At 37.4% G+C, this 27,050-nt stretch overlaps 1 protein-coding gene across 2 annotated transcripts; it reads right to left on the reverse strand.

Moving 5' to 3' along the window:
* Positions 1–5,032: 5,032 nt before the first annotated feature.
* Positions 5,033–25,675, reverse strand: LOC112502375 (CLP protease regulatory subunit CLPX1, mitochondrial-like). Of its 2 annotated transcripts, XM_025106266.1 has the most exons (16): positions 25,613–25,653; positions 24,916–25,466; positions 24,009–24,070; positions 23,296–23,411; positions 23,069–23,152; positions 21,754–21,800; positions 15,608–15,682; positions 15,450–15,527; positions 15,247–15,303; positions 8,403–8,473; positions 8,224–8,323; positions 8,008–8,112; positions 6,491–6,553; positions 6,258–6,380; positions 5,266–5,415; positions 5,033–5,192 (listed from the first exon to the last, which is right to left on the reverse strand). In XM_025106266.1, exons 2-16 carry the CDS (start codon positions 25,372–25,374, stop codon positions 5,130–5,132), a joined length of 1,653 nt encoding a protein of 550 aa, XP_024962034.1. In that variant the 5' UTR covers positions 25,375–25,466; positions 25,613–25,653; the 3' UTR covers positions 5,033–5,129. The 2 variants fall into 2 exon arrangements, with proteins under 2 accessions (XP_024962034.1, XP_024962033.1); XM_025106265.1 differs by having other exon boundaries at positions 24,916–25,675.
* Between the last annotated feature and the right edge of the window lie 1,375 nt (positions 25,676–27,050).

Below are 27,050 nucleotides of genomic sequence, written 5' to 3' on the forward strand. Positions count from 1 at the left end.
TTTGCTTATTGGTGATTTGGTAAATGGTAAATGCTTTAGATTAGGTTACTTTTGTAGATTGTTGTTTGCTTATTGGTGATTTGGTATTTGGTAAATGCTTTAGATTAGGTTAATTTTGTCAACCACGGGGTCATGCATTTCCAAAAAATTTGTCGGGAGTAAAGGAAGACGATTTTGTCCGACTTGGTTTGATCAATATGCTAATTGGTTGGAGTATAGTGCCCCCTACGATATATTTTTCTGCGTCCGTCACTGTTCATAGGTGTTCAAGAACTTTTGTTAACCATATGGTGTTCATAGGTATCATAACCATATAGTGTTCATAGGTGTTTATAGACCACTCAAAAGGCCTTTATACTTAATGTTCATATCTCTCTATGCGGTTAATGGTGAGGGTATGCTAGTAATTTTTCTTTTTTTTTTTCTTGATTGAAACATATTTTATTAACGGTTACAAAAAGATTAATGTTCCATGATTTTAGTTATTTTTCTTTTGGTCTTAATTGAAACATATTTAATTGACCATTACAACTAAGCAATTTCATAAAAACATGTTTTCATAACAATATAATGAAATAATGCATGTGTTCATAGTTGTAAATTGTGCATAACTAACTTGCATAAAGAAATCATTTGTTGACTGTTGACGCAATTATTAACGTTTAATATGGACTTTAACCACAATAGTGTTCATTAAGGTGTTCACTTATGAACGATAGCTCACTATCTCTATCAAAAGTAATGTATTTATTGGTGGACCATAAATACATTTATCAAAAACCATGAACAATTAGTATATATGAACCATGAATATTTGTTCACTCATGAATGGCCTTTCAAACATGAATTGACATAAGGATGTTCATAAAAGCTTGTTGATATAACACTTATATGAGTTTAAACATGTTTCATGAGTGAACAAGTTGAATCTCATATCATTATAATATTTTCCCAAAATACCCCTTGTAAATATTGTTTACTTATGTTACCTTACCCTCTTTGTGCAATTAATTAAATTTTATGTCATAAATGATCTCAACCATAAATTTCAAAGATCAATGGATGAGATGAGTTTACAAAGTTAATACCATATACTGGTTAACAAATGAACTCACTCTTATATATATATATATATATATATATATATATGTATATATATATATAGAGAGAGAGAGAGAGAGAGATGACGATAAGCAAATAAGAACCACAAATATATTACAAACCCGTGAGAACGATATAAAAATATTTTTTGACATGATTTTTTTCATCAAAAAACCTTATGGTTTAAGATATTGTTTCACATATGTTTGTGTTCACTTTGTGAAAGATTACATGGTGAAACAAATACATGTAAAACTATCATATTATGAAACAAATATATGTGAAGCAATATCTTAAATCCTAACATTTGATGAAAAATATATCATGTGAAAAAAATATTTTTGCATCGGTTCTCAAGGGTTTGTATTATATTTGTGATTTCATTTGATTTAAACCCCCCTCTCTCTCTCTCTCTCTCTATATATATATATATATACATATATATATATGTATATATATATATACATATACATATATATAGAGAGAGAGAGAGAGCTAAGATCATTTTTTAACCATGAAAAAGGTATTAACTATACAAATCATTTAGACCAATCACAAATTTTTGTTAGTTAGGTTCTTCTATCACCATACAATTAATATTGAGGACACAATGGTAATCTTCTTTTTTTGTCTTAACTTCACATTCATTAATGGGCGGTTGCAACAACATCAATCCCATGATTATAGCTAAAATAATATGTTTATTTTTTTTTCCCAAATTATAGATGACTTGTTATTTTAACATTATAAAAAACTTGGGTGTTCCATCTTCAACATATATTGTAGTCGCCAATGTTCATATGATGTATATATTGTTCACATGTGTTCCGTTGTGTTTATAAAATAGTATCTATATACATCTAACATTTGGTCAATATGTGTTCACAAATGAAACACTTTGATCATATATTATTATGTTCACATGTGAAAGCTGATTATTTTAGTGTTTCATAAGTTTTAATAGGTGCAAATAAGTGTTCATAAGTGTTCCGTATGTTCGTATGTAAGAGCCACGAACTAAGATTAGTTAATAAGTTGCATATATGTTCATATGCATTCATAAGTGTTCATAATGCAACACTGATGATTCTACGAACTATAAAAGGGATGAGCAATTACCGATTTGTAACCAATGTAATTAATTAATTATTGGTTTGTAACCGATTTGAACATATCTCCGAAAAATACCCCTATTCACCTATCTTTTTGATATCATTCATTTTTAATTAATTACAAATATGTCACAATTGATTTTATCCATAGATTTTAAGAATCAAGAGTCAAGATTGGTTCACAAAGTTAACACCAATTATTATGTTAACAAAAGAACTTGCCCCTATATATAAGCTAAAGATCGTGTGAGAATGAAAGTTAAGGTGAGAAGCACAAAAAGAGATCTGAATCCTTGATCACTTCTAATCTCATACCCACCCATGAATTGCGCTTTAAAAGGAAATTGATCTGGTGATCTTGGTGCACCTCATTAGTGTAATAAGATTGAAACTGATACATGTAAACAACAATTAACAAGGTTAATTTTGGAAAAGATTAGAGAGACTTTTTAGTTATTTTTAATAAATGAATTTAATAGGATTCCTACAAAAAAAGAGTTGAATGATTTTGAGGATGGAAATTATATCATCTTTTTCAAATTAGTTCTCAAGTTTTTCAATGAACAAGTTTATCAAGAGAAAAAGATGGAGATTCAACCTGAATAAGTTTATAAGTGAAACAATGTTCATTAGTGAAACATGTAATGTGTTAATTACTGAAACTTGTTCATAAATGAATTATGATATTCTCGCGTTCACGTAAAATGAAAGTTTTCTCATTTGAACCTCCACACACACACACACACACACACACACATATATATATATATATATGGTCACGTTTTGGGAAAACCACAAAAAAAAATAAAAAACTAAAAAACACTCTGGTAAGCGTTCATCTGGACGGCATGCATATTGGTAACTTAAGCAATTTTTCCGGTATACACATATACATTAATGACCGTTAACTTTTGTCCATTAACAAGAGGTATTTAAGTCTTTTTCTATATTCAGTTGTCTTTTACTAAAAATATAAAAATCAAATAATATAATATTCGACTTATTAACTTTTTTGACTTTAGTTTTTTTGTCTTTGCTCAGCCTACATATAGCACATGTACGGATAAAAGAAAGAATCTGGACCCCACTTCATGAATTGCGCTAGATATGAAAATAGATTTGTTACATCTCGATATATCTCATTACTATTGATCTTCAATTAAAATTGATGCAAGGTGGAGATCCCTTCTTACCCTTCTCACATAACCTAACCTTACACGGGCAACATTTAATTATACACAAAACAATCTCCGACATATTCTCCAATGAGCTCTCTCCCCTCTATTTTTTGGCGTGCTTTCCGACAGGAAGCCCTCCTCTCCCCTTCTACCTTTCTCTCCTCGCTGATGAACCCTTCATCCATTTATCGATCGTTACCAAAGTTCGGCACCACCATCGCTAACTAACTCTATCAATAAAACACAAACCCGTTGTCCAGCCTAACCCACCCCCTCCTCTGATCAAAATCCACACATTGAAGAACAAAAGTTGGGAGATTTCAGAGGATCGATTTCTCATCGCCATTGTTGATGTGCATATTGATTTAGGTTCGGGATTTACGGTGGTAGCTTGGCAGATGGTTAGTTTGGTTGAACAAGAGATAGGGTGGGTTCTGAATAGAATTTTAGGTTAGTCTTTTTAGGGAGACGAGGTGGGTTTTGAATGGGGTTGCAAAACGGGTTTTTTATGGAGATGGAGAAGAGGGTGGTCGGTGGCGAAGCATAGGGGAGTTTAATGATCTATAGGGGGTGTGTGTGTGTGTAGATATATATATACACACACACGATGGATTGTGTGAGAAAGGGAGTTATAATGAAAAAGATCGAAAGTTGAAAAACGACAAAGACCAAAAATGAAGCTTACTCCATAATTCAAGATAGAACTCTTATTTTTTGAAAGTGGGCATGCACAAGAATTAATAGCATCCAACTACGATGAAACTTAGATGTTTTCGAATCGATAACTCTAACTTCTAAGAAGAATTCCAAAATCCACAACTTAATTGCTGCCAAGTGGAACCAACCAAATGCACAAGGCTAATAGAAAGCAATCTCACTATCCCTTTGTATAGATCATACTATTTCTCAACCCTTTTGATCATATTGTTTGCTATTATCATTCAAGGCTAACATAATCTATTTTTCTTTATATGTATTCTGACCAACTTACTCAAACAAACCTCTAATTTAAACAATTCATGTGTAAAAAGGTTCTATCCATTTGGTTTTGTAACAAACTCAAAAAAAATACTATACGTTACTTTCACTTCATCTAAATTTACTCTATTTACGGACAAAATATTACTACGAGTTGATTAACTGAATACTGACTTCATTTTACTTACGATGTCTATTACTCTGACTACAAGCACCCGATAACAATCCTCACTTGAGCCATTGCAAGTCAACAAACCCTAGATCTACTCATCATTCTTGGCTCCTTGTGATTATATATGAACAAGTCCATAAACCCTAAATCTTATATTTCTATGCTATGCGATTTCATTACCTATATATCTCTCGACTCTACATATTCCATACCCTAGATCTGTATTGAATCTCCGAGTTTTGTAATTTGGCCTTCGAAAGGTGATCTGAATGTTGTACCATTCACCCCTATAAATCACCTTCCACATGACAAGGGTAGTTGTAGCCAAAATAATCCCTTAATTGGAATTTCATCTTACTAACAACCCTTCCTTAAAGTGGCATCACCGTAAGATTCAACTAGTATTCTTATGCATCAAACTAGTTCCGTAAAACTGGATGCAATCGGGATCTGGCCACCTCCTTTTGTTAAGGAGTTATTGATGATTTTACGTTAAAAGAAACACTAGAKCTAATTGATAACAAATCAAGCATTTGGTTTCAAGATGTACATACATACAAACCCATGATGATGATGATGGCGATGCTTTTACAAACTCATGGCAACCTCCAATTCAAAACCATCCTTCTTCTTCTTCACTTGTCTTGCTTCCTGTAATTTCATTCAGTAAATCAACAATCCAAGTATAACTGAATGAAGCATACATACATACATACATACATACCAGTGGATCTGTTGAGAGATATCTTTGTAATGCACCATTTCCATGAAGAATCTTTGCACCACTCCCCGGTTTCTCTACTGATCCTATCGCCTCTTCATCAACCACCACTGCATCAACTGAATCCATTCCTTTCTCCGGAGGATTTGGAACCTGCAATATTTCAACTGATTAAAATCACTAAAACCAAATAGACCCACTAAATCCCATGAATACTATCTATCTATCTATCTATCTATCTATCTATCTATATATATACACATACATATAGACACTCAACAGCTTCAACTTTGTTGTTTATGCAAAAGGTATTACAAAACTTGGATGGTTTTTAAGAGTGCATTTGGTATGCAGACGGGATTAGACTGAACGGGGACCGGAAGAGTGAGAGTGAGGTAGGCAGGTGAAATAATTGTGGAAGGTTTTGGGGCATTAATTTTACGGTATTTTAGTAATTTACCAATCTTGTCTCATCTTCCTGGCTTTGTTCCACCTATTTTGGTGGGACAAAAAATGCAATCTTTATCCCACTTAGGGGCTGTTTGGTTTTCCATTAAGTAATATGTAAGGATAAAGTTGTCTTTGTGGATTAATCTGTCTATATAGATCACGAAGGTTTTTGTTTGGGAGGGCTTTATTCATAGATGGAAGTAGCATGTTTTTTAATATAGAGGGGCACGTTCGGAAAAAAAAACTTGGCTTTCAGCACAAAGCTCCTCTCTAAAAAGCTTACTAAATGAGCATTTTCAATATCATGAAGCCACTACAAAAAGTCATTTATAGCTGACCGAATAAGTTGTGAGTCCCATTAAGCTCATTAAGCTGCTAACAAGCAGGCCCTTAGTCCTATCATGTCCAGTCCGATGCCACGCCAGATGTGGGGCCAATTTTTGTTCCGTCATGTCCCGTTCCATCTCAAGTACTAAACGCAACCTAAGAGATTGTTTATTTGGATGTTCTTCACAACCGAGAATACAAAAGTAGAAATCAAATACCTCAAACATTGAATCCACGAGAACATCTTCTAGAATGGCTCTTAGACCTCGAGCACCGGTGTTCTTAGCAATTGCTTTCTTTGCAATCAATCTTAATGCAGTATCAGTAAAATGTAACTTGACCTGAAATACAAGGGAACACGTAGAAACACTGATTAATACCACGGAACGTTAAGACCTGCATGAAGGAGATTAAAAATTATTACTGGGGAAAGTGGCAAACAAGCATTTACGTTGTTCATGGCAAACATTCTCTTATACTGCTTCCCAAGAGCATTTTTAGGTACCGTTAAGACCTGTCGGTAATTGAAAAAATGGAAATTTAGTTCAAGGGTAATGAAAATATGATGCTTCCATACAGGGAATAGAGATGAATAATTTAGAAAAGCAGGTCCATACAGATAAAAATTAATTGTTTGATCTTCTAATGCTCTTTTAAGACTCATAAATCATATCTAATGACTGGTTTTTACGGCTTTAGTCCATCGAAGGATTTTTTTTCCTTTATCATCATTAATGCCAAATACAAAACACCAGCATTGAAGTGAAAATGAGGCATAAAATCACGGCATGTAACCCATATCTATAGAGTTAACCAAATTGAACCGGAAAGGAAATAATTTTTTGTGCTCTTGAATCGGAGAAAAAGGAAAGGAATTATATCATTTTTACAAATATACCCTTTATATTTGTTTTTTCTTGCTTTTCCTTATGAGGGTATTTTTTTCATAAAAGATCATAGACTCCTTTCAGATTTTCTTTCCCTTTCTTCCACATTTGGGAGGAAACGTAAATGGTATTTTTCCTTCCGTTCCTTTTCTTTCCCTCCTAAAAAGCTTAGAGAACACATGGTTTTCCCCTCTTTTCCCTCCCTTTCCTTTCTTTTCCTTCAAATATACCCTCTTTTCCCTCCCTTTCCNCCCTCTTTTCCCTCCCTTTCCTTTCTTTTCCTTCAAATATACCCTCTTTTCCCTCCCTTTCCCCTCTTTTACAAATATACCCTTTATATTTGTTTTTTCTCGCTTTTCCTTATGAGGGTATTTTTTTCATAGAAGATCATAGACTCCTTTCAGATTTTCTTTCCCTTTCTTCCACATTTGGGAGGAAACGTAAATGGTATTTTTCCTTTGGTTCCTTTTCTTTCCCTCCTAAAAAGCTTAGAGAACACATGGTTTTCCCCTCTTTTCCCTCCCTGTCCTTTCTTTTCCTTCAAAAACAAGGTTTCGAGAACAGTGTTAGTAATTAAGGAAAAAGACAAAATAGCACAGTTTTATGTCTGAACAAATATAACGATACATATATAGGTTTATACAGATAGAGTCAGGTTCCAATGAGAACGGTACCTATTTAAGAGAATAAGAAAATGGTCGAATCACATGTGATTTTACATTAATGTCACGTACAAAAGCACATGTGATTCGTCGCTGACTTTGCCCTGCAACCTGAAGACACAAAATCACATGTGATTCACGCCAAAGTCGTCTGCACACCTTTTTTTTACCATCAATGTAAAATCACATGTGATTTTGCACGTGATTTGACCGTTTTCGTATTCTCTGAAATAGTTAGCATTCTCGTTTGATCCTCCCTCTATAAGATAACTCATGCAAAATATTCTAGGCTAACAGGAACTAGGAATGCCAAATACCTGTATTTTACCAAAATTGAAATTCTGATCTTTAACAACCAGACCTCTAATAGTAACAAAGTAAAGAAATATATACTAGGAATATAAACAAACAATACAAACCTGAAGAAGTTGGTCCTCATCTAGAGCAGATGAACTCACTAGAATAGGAAATCGACCAATAAACTCAGGTATTAAGCCATATGCAACAAGATCACCACTTTCTACCTGGAATTCAAAGCAGCTTTCAGGTTTACTAACTAATATTATTTAAAAGGTTCAAAATGTAAGTAAAATATTCACTGCTTTAATGTAAAAAATTATTCCATGGTCGCTCACAGATTCTAACAGTGAAGATGTAACCACAGCATTAGTTAATCCACCAACTCTCATATTAGCCCTCACGGGTGCACCAAAGCCAATAGATGAATCTCGTCGTCTGAGACAAAAAAAAAATCATCAATCAAGAATATACTGAAATGACTCCACCAGAAAGCAGCAAGTGTAAGAGTCTCCACCTCTCGGAAATGGTTTTCTCAAGATCAACAAAGGCCCCACCACATATAAAAAGGATATCTTTTGTATCTACCTGCAAACATTGCAACCGATGTGAACTACGGATGAGAACTGACCAAATGATCCCCCCCCCCCAATAATCTAAGATAGCCCTGCTTTGAAGGCAGCAGATACGTGATGTGGATGTGGATGTGCGTGTGTATGCGCATGTGTCTTTTCATTAAACTTGATACTGAATTTAACGGTTCATGTGACTAAATACATACATATATATATATATATGATCAGTGTTAATATCGAATCTCCTAGCTAAAATCAAATGCACGAATTCTGTGTCCATAATAGCAGGTATTTTTCTTTTGGTGTACCTAATCAGCAGCACAGGTCAAGAGAATTTTTTTTGAATATATTACCTTTCACAACTCTCACATATCACAGCAGTTGAATCAAATTGTTGACATTCCAATGCTCTCAGGGAGTAATATGACAAATTAGTACTATTTAGAGTTCTCTCTTGTATCTGTGTGATAGAAAAAGGCAATTTAATAGAACCGTAACAGTGAATTTAGGGAAGAAGGGAGCTGATGGAATTAATGACGAAAAGGAATTACATAAAAGGTCGGAGAATCCTCTCTCAATGCATGATGCAAATAGCCAATACAACAGAAAATGCAAATAACATGGCATCATACGTACTCCCTTCCCTTCCCTTTTAAAGATACTATTCTCTAACTAACTTTCTAGCCACTTTCCACAATTGCCCTTTTAGCCCTTCTAGAATAAACTTTCCACTCCCTTGCCTTATTCCCATTAGACTTAATGATTTCTGGATTCGTATCGCTACTCCCGCCATCAAATAAAGTCGTGTCCTCAAGACTTGCATCCAGAAACCACGTAGCTTCTTCGATTGGCAACCCCTTCCACTGAATTAGCCATTGATCGATCGAGTCTTGGAAATCATTTACTGCACGAGAAGCCAAAAATGCAACTGGCTGATCGGCTGTACCTAATTCCAGTTCCGGAGGTGTTGGTAACACCTGGTCACCATCCGATCTCACCGCTTTCTTAAGTAAAGAAACATGAAAGACGGGATGAACCTTTGAAGAGGGAGGCAAATCCAAACGATAAGCCACCGGACCCATTTTTTCCACAACTTTAAAAGGGCCGAAAAAAACGAGCAGCGAGCTTCTGATGAACGCGATGTGACCGACATTTGACGGTACGGTTTCAACTTGACATACACCCATTCCCCTTCAACAAAGCCAACCTCTCTGCGTTTTTTGTCTGCTTGTTCCTTCATTGCTGCTTGAGCTTGAGCTAAGTGAATCTTGAGTTGCTTTAATGCCTCATCCCGTTCATGAAGTTCTTGTATCACTGCCTGAACACATATCTCCCCTGGAATAAATTGAATGAAGATGGGGGTTTACGTCCATAGACAACTTCAAATGGGAACTTGTCGGTTGAACTATGGAATGTCGAATTATACCACAACTCCGCCCAAGGAACCCATGTTGACCAATTACGGGGCTGGTCAGTAGCAAAACAACGTAAATTAAGATTCGAGACAACGGTTAATCACTTCTGTTTGACCATCCGTTTTCGGATCATAAGTAAAACTCATGAGTAGCTTCGTGCTTTGGGAGCAAAAAATTTCTTGCCAAAAACGACTAAGAAATAGAGGGTCACGATCACTGATGATCGATTTTGAAATTCCATGGTGTCTAACTACTTCTTGAACAAAGATTTCAGCTATACTTTTGGCCGTATACGAATGTTTAAGGAGAATAAAATGGTTGTATTTCGATAGTCTGTCTACCACTACTAAGATAGCATCAAACCCCTTTGATTTAGGCAGTCCAAGGATGAAATCTATTGAGAGATGTTCCCAAATGGCTTCCGGAATGTCTAACGGCCGTAACAGACCCCCGGGTAAGGCTGAACTGGCTTTGCAACGCTGACAAACATCACATTCACGAACGAACTTTTTAACGCTGCCCACCATGCCCCGCCAATATAAATTTGCAGCCAATCGTCGGTAAGTACGGTAATAACCGAAATGCCCTCCGGAAGCAAACTGGAGAAACTCAAGTAATAAAGAAGGAATAAACTTGGAAGTGCGAGAAATAACCAACGATCTTTATAGAACAATATCCCCTGTAGAACTGTATAACAGGACATGAAGACGGGTTAGCTAAACAACTCGAAGTAATCCGTTGGAGTTCTGTATCAGCTCGAGCTTCACTTATTAAGTCAGCACCTTGAAGCCATAATGGGGTAGAAGATAAAGTTAGAAAGTCACCAGAATCAGCACGAAGAGAAAGTGAATCAGCAGCACGATTTTCTCTACCCGGTTTGTATTGAATGTCATAGTTGTAGCCAAGGAGTTTAGCCACCCAATTATGTTGGTCAGGAGTGATTATGCGCTGCTGTAAAAAAAATTTAAGGCTCTTTTGGTCGGTATAGACTATGAAAGTAGTACCCAATAGATACGAACACCAATGTTGAACAGATAAAACTAACGCCATGATTTCCCGTTCATAGGCCAACTTCACCAAGTTGCGATCACTCAAAGCTTAGCAAGAGAGTGAAGAAGGAATGATCCTCGTTGAAGTAAGCAATGGGCTGACCCTGTTGCATGAGAACAGCCCCAATGCCCCTCCCAGAGGCATCACACTCAACAATAAAGGAAAACTGAAATTAGGGAGGGCTAGAACAAGAGCGTTTATCAAAGCAGCCTTTAAAGCCTCAAATGCTTGCGGGGCAGCGAAATTCCATTGAAAAGCATCTTTCTTTGTGAGATCGGTGAGAGCACGAGCGATGCTCCCATAATGTTTGACAAACTTCCGATAATAACCAGTAAGCCCCAAGAATCCCCTTAAGCCTTTAATGTTTTTGGGAACTGGCCAGTCCATTACCGCCTCTATTTTCTTAGGATCCATGGCCACACCATTGCCAGAGATGATATGACCCAAGTACTCCACCGATGTTTGTCCAAAAGAACACTCCTTTTGATTTACCACAAAATGATTCTGCAACAAAATGCCCAAGACAGCCTGCAAATCTCGTAAGTGGATATCCCAACTTGGACTAAATTAAAATATCATCAAAAAACACGACGACAGATTTACATAATAAGGAACGAAAAACGTAGTTCATCACAGCCTGAAATGTCGAAGGAGCGTTCATTAAGCCAAACGACATGACTAAGTATTCATAGTGCCCATTGTGAGTCCGAAACGTTTTTTCAATATTGTCGGGCCTCAACGAATCTAATTATATCCTGATTTCAAGTCCAATTTGGAGAAATAACGAGCACCATGTAATTCATCAATAAGTTCCTCAACCATAGAAATAGGAAACTTATGCGGAATGGTAACCTTGTTGAGAGAACGATAATCCACATACATACACCATGTATTATCCTTTTTACGAACTAGAATGACCGGGCTTGAAAAGGTACTTTTACTTGGACGAATTATTCCCAAGGACAACAACTCGTGGACCTCTCTTTCAATTTTTGCTTTCTGAATGTGGGGATATCGATAAGGTCGCACACTATTGGGTTGGTGCGGGGAAACCAAGGAAATAGCATGATCATGAACACGTGAAGGAGGAAGACCCGTAGGAGCTTGAAAAACAACAGAAAAAATGTTCAAAACCTTCTGTAAATCGGCTAATTGAGTAGAGGACAACCCATGTGTATTGAATGAAATCATGAAAAGGGAAAACCCCGGGAGAGAATGCACCACCGGCATAGACGTCAAACAATTATGAAGTGAATTAAAGGACGGGTGAACTGATGTTAACCCCTAAAGTTGAACATGATTCCCCTGATGCATAAAACGTATCCATGCCTTGTCCCAATTATGAATGACCTCTCCCAAAGATCGTAGCCATTACATTCCCAACACCATGTCTAAATCACCCGTATCGAATACTAAGGCATCCACCAGAAAAGAACAAGTACCCAACATAATAGACAACTGAAGACACATTTGATTGATGAATACCTTATGGCCATCACCCAATTGAATATTGAGACCATCAAATTGAGTTGAAGAAATTCCCAGTGAAGTTACTAATCGACGAGAAATGAAGTTATGTGTTGCCCCACTATCCACCAAAACAACCAAAAGAATATCAGAGATATTACCTACCAACTTCAATGTTTTACCCCCACAAGTCGTGGAAGAAGCTCCAAATAGCTCCAATGAAGCACACAACCCTTGACCTGGCACTTCAATCGGACGTAAATTCGGTGGTGTCGCCTCTTCAAACTGACACAATTCCCCTTCATCAGCCTCGTATGCATCCTCTCCCAACAATAAAACTCACAATTTCCCTTCTGGACACTTGTGTGCTGGACCAAACTGTTGGCCACATCGAAAGCGCAAACCCTTCTTAAGACGTTCCTCCCACTTGGTACGCATTAGAGAACGGACCCCTCGATCCTGATGTAACACTTGAGAAATCTCCGATGGGGTAGACGCAGATTGACGGGAAGTTTGAAGGCGATTAGAATCGAATCGGATAGAAGAACCCTTATCATCGTGATTAACAAATGGAGGCCCATGAGCATTGGACTGGCCCAATTGAGAAGTACGATCCAATTGAAAACCCTCACCCGGCCCACCCAGATGGTGGCATCAAAAACGGAACTATGAAACATTGCCCAATGACGGTCGAAGCATCTCTTCAACGTCTTTTGCCAAATACATTGCATCTACTCGAGATTGAGGTTGGTGGAGACGAACCCATCTCTTGATTTCGTCACATAAACCCGCTATAAAATACCCCAGTGCCTGAGATTCAGGCAATTTTGGAACCAACGACAAGAGGTGCTCGAAATCATCAATGTCATCGTGAATGGAAACTGTTTGTTTAATCATGGCTAATTGTTCAAATGGGTTTTGAATTTCCAGACCACTAAATCTTTGTAACAATTCAATTTGGAATTGATCCCAAGTAAGAGAATCAAGAACCTGTTTAACGATGGTGAACCAATGTAGAGCCACTCCCACCATGCTCAACTGTGCGAAATGAATTCGAAGATGAGTACCATTGATATCAAGATACAGAGAAGCCTTCTGAATCCAGCCTTGAGGATCAAAACCATAAAACTAGGGAGTTTAATTTTCTTCACTGCCCAAGGAAGACCCATCGTAGGAGGAACAGGGGTCTGACCAGAACCAGAGAAAACACCCGAATAGACACCCTCCTTTGGGGACGGAGGTGAATCGCCGGAGAACTCACCTTGACCACCCATCGGAAATTTACGTTGCTGCTTCATCCATCCCATCATCACTTGTTGAAACTCGCTGGCCTCGGCACAATCCAAATCCAACGCAGTAATTGAAGATTTGATTTCCACCAAATCAGCTTGTAAGCGCTGAATTTGTTCATCCTGTTGCTCAAAACAGGCTTGAATTGATTGAGTCTCCATGGTACCCAGCAGATCAAATGGCAGGTCGGACCAATGATAGAAAAAGAAAATTTAATAGAACTGTAACAGTGAATTTAGGGAAGAAGGGAGCTGATGAAATTAATGACGAAAAGGAATTATAGAAAAGGTCCAGGGAGAATCCCTCTCTCAATGCATGATGCAAAGAGCCAATACAACAGAAAATGCAAATAACATGACATCATACATACTCCCTTCCCTTCCCTTCCCTTTTAAAGATACTATTCTCTAACTAAATTTCTAGCCACTTTCCACAATTGCCCTTTTAGCCCTTCTAGAATAAACTTTCCACTCCCTTGCCTTATTCCTATTAGACTTAATTTGTCTGACCGTAACTCGTGCATAATAAGTGTGAAAGCATGCCTTATTACTATAGAGCTATACCAACGGTGACTCGTTACCTTTTTTTTTTTTTTGCTTATAAAGGATCCCACAAAAAGGAGATACAAGTTGATATACAATGATTTATGCTTTTCATGGACGATATTGTATTGATTAATAAGGCTAGGCAAGTTGTTAATGTGAAGTTGGATGTTGGGATAAAATTTCAGAATCCAATGGTTTTGGATCAAACAACAGACTAGGATGCATGATGTACAAACTTCATTGTTGCTAATTTGGAAGTGGGACTATAATATAAGCATATGTAGACAAAAGGTAGCTAGGATGAAATCTTTCACTATTCAAATTGGTTTAAATGAGGACCGGAGAAATGAAAAAGATGTTAAAGGTTGGATGAAGTGGCAAAAAGTTTAAAACCATGGTAAAACCTGCAGATTCAAGGAACATCAGGTCACCAAATAAACATCGACTCATAATCTTATCATTTAATTTAGCTTAAAACAAAATTTATTTTTGATGCAGACATTTTTGCCGGCTTGTTTGCAGGGAGATTATTGAACTCATTGAGCAAAACCTTTAATAGCATATGTCGATCTACAATGTGAGATCAGGTCAGTTTTGAAAACTTATCATGGGATATTGTTTCATTATAATTATTTTTATTCAGCTTTTTCTCTTGTTCCATTTTCTTGCCAGATCCCTCTCAAGAAATTTCCATACGATATTGTGCTTTAGTATACTATTATACTTATTAAGCATGGAAAGTTGCACCATCTGAATATCTTGTTTTTATTAATTAGTACACATTAGAATACAAGTCCTAGACTAGAGATGAATCCATAACAGGTTTTGCACTTGCTCATCTATTTCCATGCAACAATTCTGACATGTTTCATGGCTATACTAATTCAGTTAAAATTAAAAAGAAAGATGCATGAAAATGCTGTCAGTAGCATCTGATTAATGATTAGTGAGAAATGGCCTAGCCATTGACCATAAACATAGAAGTTTCTGCAAAAGATCAAAAGCCATTAAGGTGAGACCTGAATGCCTTCACCATGAGGCTGCTTTCGAGCTCGACTATCAGGAACATTCACAATCTGAAAATAAACCATCAGAAACATTCAAAATCATCCAACAATGCATAGAGTTCCAGAACTTCAAATAAAAGCACTACAACACTTGAAGACTCTAAAAGATGATGAATATGCAAATAGAAAAGCACTTATGCAGGAATAGCACTCACAGTTCCTTCAAGCATTTTAAGCAATGCTTGTTGAACACCCTCTCCAGATACATCTCTACCTGTACTTAAACTTTCAGCCTGCATAGATGTTTAAACTAATTATTGGAAAACTAATAAAATTACATCTATGTCTTCTTCCATGAATCTAAAAAAACGACCTTTTTAGTTATCTTATCAACTTCATCTATGTAAACAATTCCCTGCTGAGCCGCTTCGACGTCAAAGTCAGCAGCCTGAAACCAAATACAACAAATGGTCAACAGGTATAGACATGCAGCAAATGCAGACAAAAAGATAAGACAGGGAAAAGCAAAAAAAAAAACAGTGAAGCTGTTAGGAGGTCGACACCTCAACTGCAAACTTATCGAAGACGAACACATGGCAAGTTCAAGAAACCTTTGTAGTGGAGGGAGTTATTGCCAGAACTTAGGAGTAGTTATTGCATTTTCAGGATTATTGCTTTTTAGCATGTAGGCCACCAAGTCCACGTTTATAATTCCTAGTATTTCTCTTTGCATCCTTGTATTTGTATTTATAGTCTAGTTGTTGAATGAAGAAGGGGAAGAATATTTTCATCAAGAAACTTGTTACTGAGATTAGGGAGTTTTCTCATCAATCGAGCTCTCAACCGTTACACATTCATAATAGGTAGAAAGAAGCGGAAATCACAGCAGTCACCCACCAGGGTTGATCAAGATTTCACGTTACAACGACCCATAACTCGATCCCAAGTACGGGGCTATAACATATTGGTATCAGAGCCAAAAGCTATGGGCGAAAAACGTTCTTTTCAGGAGCAATTTGAGGAATTCCTCGCCATCTATAAGGCCGAACAAGCTGCATTGGATGCCAGACAGCAAGATATGGCTGCCCAAATCTAACAACTCACTCAATCATTGCATCAAGGGCAAACTTTTAATGGTGATGGTGGAAAATTTGGGCCCACCAATGGTGATGGTGGAAAATTTGTTCCAAGGTATGCAAAGCTTGACTTCCATGTTTTAATGGTGATGATGACCCTTTGCTTTGGTTAAGCCGCTGCGAAATTTTCTTTCTTCATCGACGGACCTCGGACGACGAAAAGGTCTCTCTGGCTTCATTCCACCTTGAAGGTGATGCTCGACGATGGTATCTGAACTTAGAACGAGACAACTTACATCTAACTTGGCAAGTTTTTAAACATCACCTACCACCTCCGTTTTGGACTACCATTGCACAGCAACAAACTAGGAGAATTATCCAAACTCAAACAAACCAGGACGGTCGAACTTTACCAGCGTCAATTTGAAAAATTGTCTGCCCAAATGCCAGCCTTAACTTCCGAGCAAGAAATGGCGATATTCGTTAGTGGTCTCCGTCAAGCTATTGCAGTTGATGTTGAAGTGCAACAACCCACTGAGTTAACCACGGCGATGAGCCTCGCTCGCCTTTACGAGCGCCAACATGGGAAGGACAAAGCATACGACCCTCCATTTCGGAGCTGGTAATAGAACTCCATCATCTCCATTTGTTAAGAGAATCTCGCGAGTAGAATGAATGAGCGCAAGAGCAAAGGGTTGTGTTATAACTGTGACGGATGCTATGAAATGGGTCATAAATGCAAACGACTCTTTTGGCTATAAACAATTGAAGAAAACGATGTCAATGAAGGTGAAACATCGAACCCCGAAATATCATTTCATGCCATCTCTGGCACCCAAAATTCCCAAACCATGCAAGTGGAAGGCAAGATTGACGGACAGCCACTCATCATCTTGATCAACTCTGGATCCACCCATAGCTTTGTTGACGAGTCCCTAATTCGAAAGCTTCGGGTCCCTATTGAAAACAAAGCCAATCTTCAAGTCACAGTGGCCAATGGCGAAGAGGCAGTCCTGGAGTCTATCAAAAGCTTTCTCTTCAGTTGGGTAACCAACAGTCATTGTAACTTTGCGACCATGCGAATGGAATTCATGTGGATGGAGAAACCCATCGCATTATGTGGGATTCAAGACCCTAGGCAGCAACGTTAACCTTCTGTTTTGGCACTCAAAGCTGAAGTGGTACAAGATGTTCAATTGCAACTTTGATCATCACATTGTCCTTCAACCAGGAACATGCCCTGCGGTTTGAGACCATGCCCTGTGGTTGTCAGACCGTACCGGTATCCTCATATGCAGAAAGATGAGATCGAAAGGCGACGCTGAGAGATGCTCTAGCAAGGAATTATTAGCCCCAGCCAATCTCCATTTCTTCTCCAGTTTTATTGGTAAAAGAGGAAGACAACACTTGGCATTTTTGCATTGACTATCATTAACTGAATGATAAAATCGTTAAGGACAAATTTCCGATCCCAGTCATTGGTGAATTGTTGGAAGAACTACATGGATTTCGCTACTTTTCTAAACTAGATTTGAATTCTGGTTACCATCAAGTTCGCATGCACCTAGACGATGTCAAAAAAACTGCTTTTCAAACAAACCATGGCCATTTTGAGTTCCTTGACATGCCTTTCGGCTTGACAAACGCACCTTCAACCTTCCAGGCCCTCATGAATGATGTGTTCCAGCACTATTTATGTAAATTTGTTTTTGTTTTCTTCGATGACATTCTAATCTATAGTCGTACCTGTGCTGACCACTTGCACCATCTTCGAGTGATTTTCTCTTTATTACATCAGAATTCATCAACTTCGGAGACAAAATGTTCGTTTTCCCAAAGACATATTTCCTATCTGGTTCTTCTTATTTCAGGTGAAGGGGTCAAGGCTGACAATCATAAAATTGAGGCTATGTTGCAATGACCCTAACCAATATGTTACGCAAAACTCTTTTTGTGGACAGATGCTGCCCGAACAGCGAAAAGTTGAAGACTGCCATGACAAACACCCTAGTGTTGGCTCCACTGAACTTTGATCAACCATTCATTGTGGAATGTGATGCCTCCGGTGCTGGTCTGGGAGCAGTGTTGCAACAAGAGACGCCCAATTCCCTTGTTAAGTCGCCATTTGCTCAACAGCATCTCCAACTTCCAGCGAATGAGAAAGAACTTCTTGGCCTCACCAAAGCAGTTGCACATTGGAGATCGTACTTGTGGGGAAGAAACTTTTTGATTCGCACCAGACCACTACAGCCTCAAATATCTGCTGGAGCAAAGAATTTCAACTTCCCCACAACTATGGTTAAGCAAGCTTCAAAATTTTGATTTTACGGTGGAATATCGTGCTGGAAAAGAAAATAAGGTTGTCACTTGTCAATGCCTTGTCCCGGCGAGATGAAGATGTTGGTATGATTTCGGCTATTTCCATGCCACAACTGAGCCTTTTTCAAGCACTGGAGAAAGAAATTGCCGACTCTGCCGTCTTACAACACTTGGTCACCAAAATCACAGTCGGCAACCTTACCGCCAACTTGATCTTTCAAGAAAGGCTTGATATTTTTCAAGATTCATGCTTATTTACAACCTACAACCCCTCTTATCCAGTCCATCCTTTCTGTTGTACACAACCAACACCATGAAGGATACCAAGAAACTATCCATAGTTAATCAACATATTTTACTGGGCGGGAATGAAGCAACACGTCCGCGAGTATGTCTATGCTTGTTCAACATGTCAAAGGAATAAAATTGACCATCTTCAACCAACAAGCCTTTTGCAGCTCCTTACTGTTCCACTTCAGGTACAGGCTGATGTTTCAATGGATTTCATCGATGCTTTACCTAGTTCTTATGGAAAAACAGTCCTCTTAAGGGTGGTGGATAGATTCTCTAAATATACACATTTCATCCCTATGGCTCACCCTTACTCAGCTGCCTCAGTAGCACCGAAACAATTGTCAGTGATTGTGATGCCATTTTTTAAGTTGTTTCCGGACTAAACTCTTTAGGTTGAGTGGCACCCTATTGAGTTTTAGCTCCGCTTATCATCCCCAAAGTGACGGTCAAACGGAAGTAGTTAATCAGATCATTCAAATGTATCTTCATTGCTTCACTAGTGCCCAACCTCGAAAATGGTTGTCTTGGCTCTCATGAACAGAATATTACTATAATACAAGCCACCACTCCACGCTTACAACGTCTCCATTTGAAGTTGAATATGGCAGAAAACTGCCACGTCTTCTCGATCATTGCCCAGGTGCAGCTCGGTTGGAAGCCATTGATAATGAACTGCAAAGTAAGGACCAACTGGCAACATTGTGTGATACATTATTGCAAGCTCAGCACCGAATGAAGGTTGCTTATGACCAACTTCATTGTGAAGTTCAATTCCAGGTGGGGGATTTAGTGCTCCTCAAGCTACAGCCTTATCGTCAATTAAGCATGGCATCTAAGAAGAATAAGAAACTCTCGCCTAGATTTTAAGGACATTTCCAGGTCGAAGCACATATTAGAGCAGTTGCCTATCGCCTCACTCTTCCTTAGACTTCCAAAATTCATCCAGTCTTTCATGTTTCGTGTTTAAAAAAATATCACGACTCCAATTGACTGCAACCCACAACTTCCTTAAGTTTCTCAAGGTGAAATTGTTCCAACTCCAAAGGCTATTCTCGAGTCCAAAACAGTCCATGGAGCAACTCAACTGTTGGTGCATTGTGAAGGTTTATATCTTGCTGATGCTTCATGGGAGCTTGCAAACAACTAACTGTCCAAGCATACAGACTTTGCACTCGTGGTCAAGAGCCATTTGGAAAGGGGAATGATGTTAGGAGGTCGATACCTCAACTGCAAACTTATCAGAGACGAACGCATGGAAAGTTCAAGAAACCTTTGTAGTGGAGGGAGTCATTGCCAGAATTTAGAAGTAGTTAATGCTTTTTCAACATTATTGCTTTTTAGCATGTAAGTCCACGTTTATAATTCCTAGTATTTCTCTCTGCATCCTTGTATCTGTATTTGTAGTCTAGTTGTTGAATGAAAAAGGGGAAGAATATTTTCACCCAGAAACTTGTTACTGAGATTAGGGAGTTCTCTCATCAATCGAGCTCTCAACCATTACACACTCATCATAGGTAGAAAGAAGGGGAAATAAAAAGCAATCACCCACCACGGTTGATCAACATTTCACGTTACAACGACCCATAACTCGATCCCAAGTACGGGGCCATAACGAAAGCATAGCTCAAAAAAAAGGTTCACCTCCTAAACAAAAAGAACCATGTACACTAAAATAAAGATAAACAATTAAGATCTTAGGTGTTTTAGAAGGGTAAAGATATTTTAATGGCATTGTGGAAACTTCCATACATTCTAACCATGGTTCTAAATAACTCGTTATGGCGTCAAGGCTTGGGTTTGTCGCCGCGTTAACCCCTATGGCTCCACTTTAAGGCTTCGCTTGCATTGTAACGCATTATGGTATGTTACGACACGTTACGACGAGTTATTTTGTAAGGTGTGGGGTTAATTTAATATATAACTTGGGAAATAATGATAGTTATGTAACAAACGTAGGACTTAAATAAACATAAAAGGGAACGCAACTAAAACCTTAAATAGGTAAATACTTACTCACATTCCCATACACGAAAAGTAAGATTCAAGAGATTTAATCCCGATTTTGCACTCTTGATATCATTTTATACAAGCTCTATATATTTGATATCAATGGTTCTTCTTTCTTTTTTAGTTTTATTATTTTATATGAATTTAATTTGTTTTAGAGTATTATTCAAAAAACTAACACATACAAGTGTGGGTGTGTGTGTATATATAAATGTTGCCTTGGGGCACATCTTGAAAAACGCCTTGACCTCACCGTAACTCGTAAGGCTTGAGGCTCGACCATACGCCACGCCACACCTCACGTCATTTAGGACCTTGATTCTAACAATATTATATTGATAGTATGATTTATTTCCAATTGCTTCCAACTAGTGTTATGAGTCAACTCAAGATTTCTTGGGAAACTAATAAAAGCATAAGCCTAATGTCGAAACCAATATTGAGATAGAAACTAAGATGATTCAGAATGGTATCTATAAACATGAATGTCAATTACAAAGTAAACATGCATAAAAGTGATAAAACCACATGCATGCACAAATCAAGAAGTAATGCAACATCAAGCAGGTGGACTGAACCCATCCACAAATAACAATATGATCTTTGAATGTGATGAACATGTACCCAATTGTGTAGTACTTGTATGCGTCAACTTACTAGTTTCAAAACTCAGAACCAATGTACAAGGGAATTCAATTCAGTACTTCCATCATGTTTAGGGTTTCTTTTAATTAGTCAAAGATATGGCATCATGCAATATATAATGCTTAGTACTTATATCCTCATATATTACGTACTCAAGTGCACAAGAAAATGTACATACCACGAGGAGCTTATATAGTATTGACTCCACATCTTCTCCAACATAACCTGCCTAAGGAAGGGGTGGAGGAAAGAGACCCATATCAACAACACCGAAATGACAAGATGCTTAATAGTAATATATATTTTAACATAATAAATGGAAGAAATAGATGTCAATGTGATAACGTTGGCACACTAATGGCAACTGACAGCCTGCACAATCATCAGTTGTCAATAATCTAACAGTTTCTAAGCAACAATAGTAATCATGTAGGAGGACCATACTCCATATAGGCTACAAATAACAATCTCTCATGTATAGAAGCTTAGCCATGCCCAAGGATCACTTGGGATGTAATATTTCTACAAATAAAAGAATCAATCAAAAAGGACCCCCTAGCCTATTTATACAGAATCGTAGAGGGGCGGTGAGTAAACAGAATTCCATACTCGATCTCATAGATACATATAGAATTATGCGCATAAGCAGTGGCTTGGTTAAGTTTGAAACTTACAGGACAAAGAGGAGAAAACACTTTCTCAAGACAGGAATCTCAATGAGTATTCGTTCGCCGGAACAAGAAGTAAAAGTTTTAACAAATTCCCTTTATTTATAGGCAATATAAATAAGATACCCAATTTGGTATCTGTGTAACAATTTACGGTCTAGGGTTTACATATACTTATAATTTGTGTTATAATGGAAATTGAGAAGGATTTTTTATTCAAAAGAATCAATACTTACCCTAGAAGCTTGGGAAATATCGTTTATTCCAAATGTAATCTAACAAGACTAGTTTAGCTTGTATTACCTAATCATTACATCCATCAGTATTCTGCCTTTTCCCCTATTCATCCTCTGCAGATATGAACACAATAACCAGCGACAGTATGCAAAATTACCATTGTTTTATATATTATGAGCGGACCACTATTCAAAACCTACAAAACTCATATCAAGATTACGCATATACCATACACCCAACATGGCAATTATCTATTCAGTAGATCTGCCAATATCTTGCCTTCCCTACCTGCCAATATCAGCAGACGTGTAAAAATTTTGCAGTTCTTGCAGATCCAAATTGTTTTTCAGACAAGAGGCATATGTTCACAAAAGATCTTATGTTACTTATTCACCCAAACCCACTCCTCCGAAAAATATAAAAACATGAAAGACAAAACTTTTACTCAGCTCCAAGTAATAATAACACAGAAGAGTAAAAACAACAAATCAACAGAATTCTAACATTGATACATAATGATGAATTAGATTAGTGGCATGAGCTCAAACATAATTGTGTATCCGATGACAGGTACAAATTATTTCAAACCTGCCTGTGTCAATGAAGTTGCATCAGCAATGACAAAAGGCACATTCACAACCCGAGCTAAGGTCTTCGCAAGTAATGTCTTCCCTGTCCTTTCAGTCAAATTAACGATATAATAATCAGAAGAAAATCATGCAAATGGCAACCAAAAAGAGCCGTTCCATTAGCAAATAAACATAAGATTTTGGATGCAATCAACAATATAATGCATCTCGAAAATAAGTGGTCACCTGAGCCAGTTGGACCCATTAAAAGAACATTGCTTTTCTCTAATTCAACATAATCAACATCTTGGTTTTCAGTTCCTTGACAACCTGATGGGGTATCAGAACTGATACCACAATCACTTCTCAATGCCACGGAAATAGGAGAGAAGTCATTGGTCAGCAAGAGCCATAAAATGGTTATAAATATACATATGGTAAACACAATAAAATAAGAGATAAACATGAGAATCAGAGTGCTATGGAAGGTCAAAAATGCATTTTTTATAGCTGCAAAAAGAAACATGGGTTGTAGGGTCTCGTAATGACAATCAAGCTCTGGAACCTTACTAAGTGATACTAATGAGGGATCTTTATGAATGATGTACCCTATACGATGCAAGTTCATAGCAACAATTTCTCAACAAGGGTACAAAACTCAATTTTTCCTTTTCTTTTTGAAGTATATAATATTTATATACGGCAAATACAACAAATAAACTCACACACCCTCCTCACTTGTTGATGAGGTTTGAACCCCTGACCTCCTAGGAGGCCAAGGACTATGATACCGCTAGGTCAAAGACCCTTTGGTCAATTTTTTCTTCTATTTTTGACTAAAAACTCAATTTTCTATGCATGGTGTATTACAGTATGCTGCTTGGGGATTTTGTGGACAATGCTTCTGATGAGATGCCAAATTCATAGCAACAACTAATCAACAAGAGTGTGAAACTCACTTTTTATGCATAGAAGAATGATAAATTCTCTTGTAGTGGTTGTAAACAGCAACTGAAAGCACCTGCCATATTGTCCATATTGCATAAACTAAACTGATGCATAAAACAATAAACAAAACTAAAAGATACTTGGCATTCACTTCCCACGAATCATCTGAAAATTCTAATATTTAATACAAAGAACCAAGGTTTGATACAAGCCGACCAACAACAAAGTCAAATAACCAATATAATGCCTGGGATCCTGTTAACACATGAACCTGTTTTCAAATCTTTTTTCCACTACATATCTAATTCTTAGTCAAGAAATACAAAAGCCTGATATTTTCTTTTACATGTAACTAACCATTTTCTTGTGAAAAACGTATCCAAACTGGACATGAAGTACACTGAGCTCTACACAATCATTAGGTTTACATTTTATATTTCTCCTTTTCTTAAGGTTTATTGTGCTTTTCTGTTAGATGTTCTTTTTGTTGAAACAACAGAGGGATTCATACATCAACCTTTAAACACCAATGGAAAGACCATCAGGATAAAGTCCCTTGGGCACCCGCCAAGTCTATAATTACCACAATAAGAAACATGAACATCATAAGGCGAGAAAAATCTAGCTCATATCCCAGTCAGTTGAAAATTACATAGTTGAGTTGAGTTGGTCAACAAATAATAATCAGAAACCATTTTAGCATATACCACCCCAGCCACTCGCAAGCAATCAACCATCTCATTTTTCACTCATATTGAAACTAGAAGCATAACAAAAGGAATCATAAGAAAGTATCACATTCTTTACCATCCAATTCAATATATTAATGTCCCATTTATTCACTAGCCAGGATTAAGGATATCATAGCACATCAAACCCATTTTTCGTTTATACACAAAAATAATGTCAACCACGCACCTTTTTTGCCTGTTCCTGCCCAATTACAAACTCGTTAAGGCCTCTGCATATCTCCTTGGGTGTGGGCAAACCTATTCCTAACTTTGATCCACCCCACCACCCATTTTTACCCTGTTCATCGCCACCACACTCTCCACGCTTCACCTGCTCCTCCATCACCCCACCAGCAGCATCCACCATTGAACCATCCACCGCATCCCCACCATACGACCTTAACTTCTCCCATATTTTAACCCCTACTTTTGTGTTTTCGTCATTATCAGCAGCAATAGTCCCCACCTCACCTTCCTTTACCGCTCTAACCCTTCCAATCTCAATAAAACTCCCCTGAAGAAGAGGCTCCAACTTGAACGGCCTGAAATAATAAGCAGTTCTGCAGCTAGGGCACATGTTAAGGGCATGGTAAATGCCAGTATCGGAAGAGATTGATAGCGGACGGTTTGAAAAAAGTAGGGTCATCAGCTGGGAACATCTAGGGCAGTTAACTTGGGCTTTAATATGATCATACTTGTTGGAACTTCCTTCCCATTTATGGCGATTTTGTTGAAACCCTAAACATCCAAAATTGAAATAGTTTGATTGACGCAGTGGTGTGAGGAAGTTTAGTGCTCTATGGTGGTGGTAGTTTGATGACGATGATGAAAAAGTGATTGTTCTATAAGCTATGATATGCTTACTAAGAATCTTGGATCTCCACCTGAACATCGCAGACATGGCCACTCTTCTGCCTCCTACAAACCATATACGTAAAATACACACATGAACCCACGGACTGTGCGAGAGAGTATGAGAGGGAGAGATTATCCAATAAAAGAAAGCAGGCAAAACTGTCATACAAGAAAAAGTAGACTAAATTACATATTGATCCTTGTGGTTATCTAAAGATTACGGATCAATGTCTCTTGCTCTAATTTTTTTAGATATGGTCCATGTGATTTCATTTTCGTTACCGATTTCATTTTCGTTATCGATCGGGTACCTTGTCTTTTAATTCTATTAAATATGTCATGTTAAATCAAGGGTGTTTTTACGAATGGCAATTGACCGGTTACTGATGTCTCCATCTCTAAGATTGATAACCAAAACCGTCCCTGTAATCATCCGATCTTCGTCAGGGATCTCCTTCGGGACCCTGTGGTTTCCCCGATCCCTGTTGGGGAACCCGTTAAGGGTAAAAATCTTTTTTCTCCATTGGTTTCCCCATTCAACGTTGGTTAGACCCGAACTCTAAATCAAAACCGGTCCGAAAAAAATTATATGATGTTAATTTTCATAACTAAAAGTAAATTACAATTTTTTTAAACATGCAAGTCTAAGGGGCCGTTTACCAACTCTTAACGGGTAAGTGTTGTCCGGGTAAGAGTGCTGACCCGAGTAAGTGTTGTCCCGGGTAAAAGTATTTTACTAAATGTTTTTGGTAAGTGCTTACCAACAATAAAATGATCATCATAATCATATTTGTAATTATATGTTGAATAATATGTAATTATTTTTGTTATTAATAGTTTAATGGAAAAAAAACAAAATGCATACTTTAAATAAATGTTTACCAATAAAAATAATATTATTTTACTTTTTTGATATGATTAACTGTCAAATAAGAGAATAAAATACAATTTTCATACTTCAAATTAAATAGCAAAATATATTAATAGTTGTTTATACTTAAATACAAACGGGATATGAAACGTTAATACCAAAAAGAAATTGTTTGTTTTTCATCCTAGACAATAAAAATTAATTTGAAGTATTTGAAAACAGTTAAATCGCAATCTGATCCCACATATTAGCCATATATCCATTGTCTTAAGAAGCCCCCCATTGTACTTCAACGACTTCATCATTGCCTCTTCCATGTTCTCAACATATTGCATAAAGAGTTGATCTTGGATATTACATTTTCTTTTAAAGTTATGGATTGCAAAACAAGCAACTACTACGTCTATTTGTTTTGGATAAGGATAACAAGTCATTCGCTTCAAAATTAGGAATCTTGCTTTCAAGACGTCATATGCACGTTCAATAACGTTTCTAAATTGTGCATGTGCATGATTGAACTTTTCTTCTTTACGTACCGCACACCGGCGTCGAAAATTAGCTAACCAATACCGTTATTGCGATACGGAGTAAAAAAA

The sequence above is a fragment of the Cynara cardunculus genome, unplaced genomic scaffold, assembly GCF_001531365.2.
Source record: "Cynara cardunculus var. scolymus isolate 2C unplaced genomic scaffold, CcrdV1 Un_Scaffold_1321, whole genome shotgun sequence".
NCBI classification, from domain to species: domain Eukaryota; kingdom Viridiplantae; phylum Streptophyta; class Magnoliopsida; order Asterales; family Asteraceae; genus Cynara; species Cynara cardunculus.

Bases quoted from the DNA above. Each gene is read 5' to 3' on its own strand.
- LOC112502375 (XM_025106265.1), bottom strand. From the start codon at position 25,629: ATGTCTGCGATGTTCAGGTGGAGATCCAAGATTCTTAGTAAGCATATC. The intron at 15,683-21,753 runs GTATGTACATTT...ATTTGGTTTCAG, and splicing joins TACTATATAAGCTCCTCGTG to GCTGCTGACTTTGACGTCGA. The intron at 15,528-15,607 runs GTCGTTTTTTTA...ACATCTATGCAG, and splicing joins TTGATAAGATAACTAAAAAG to GCTGAAAGTTTAAGTACAGG.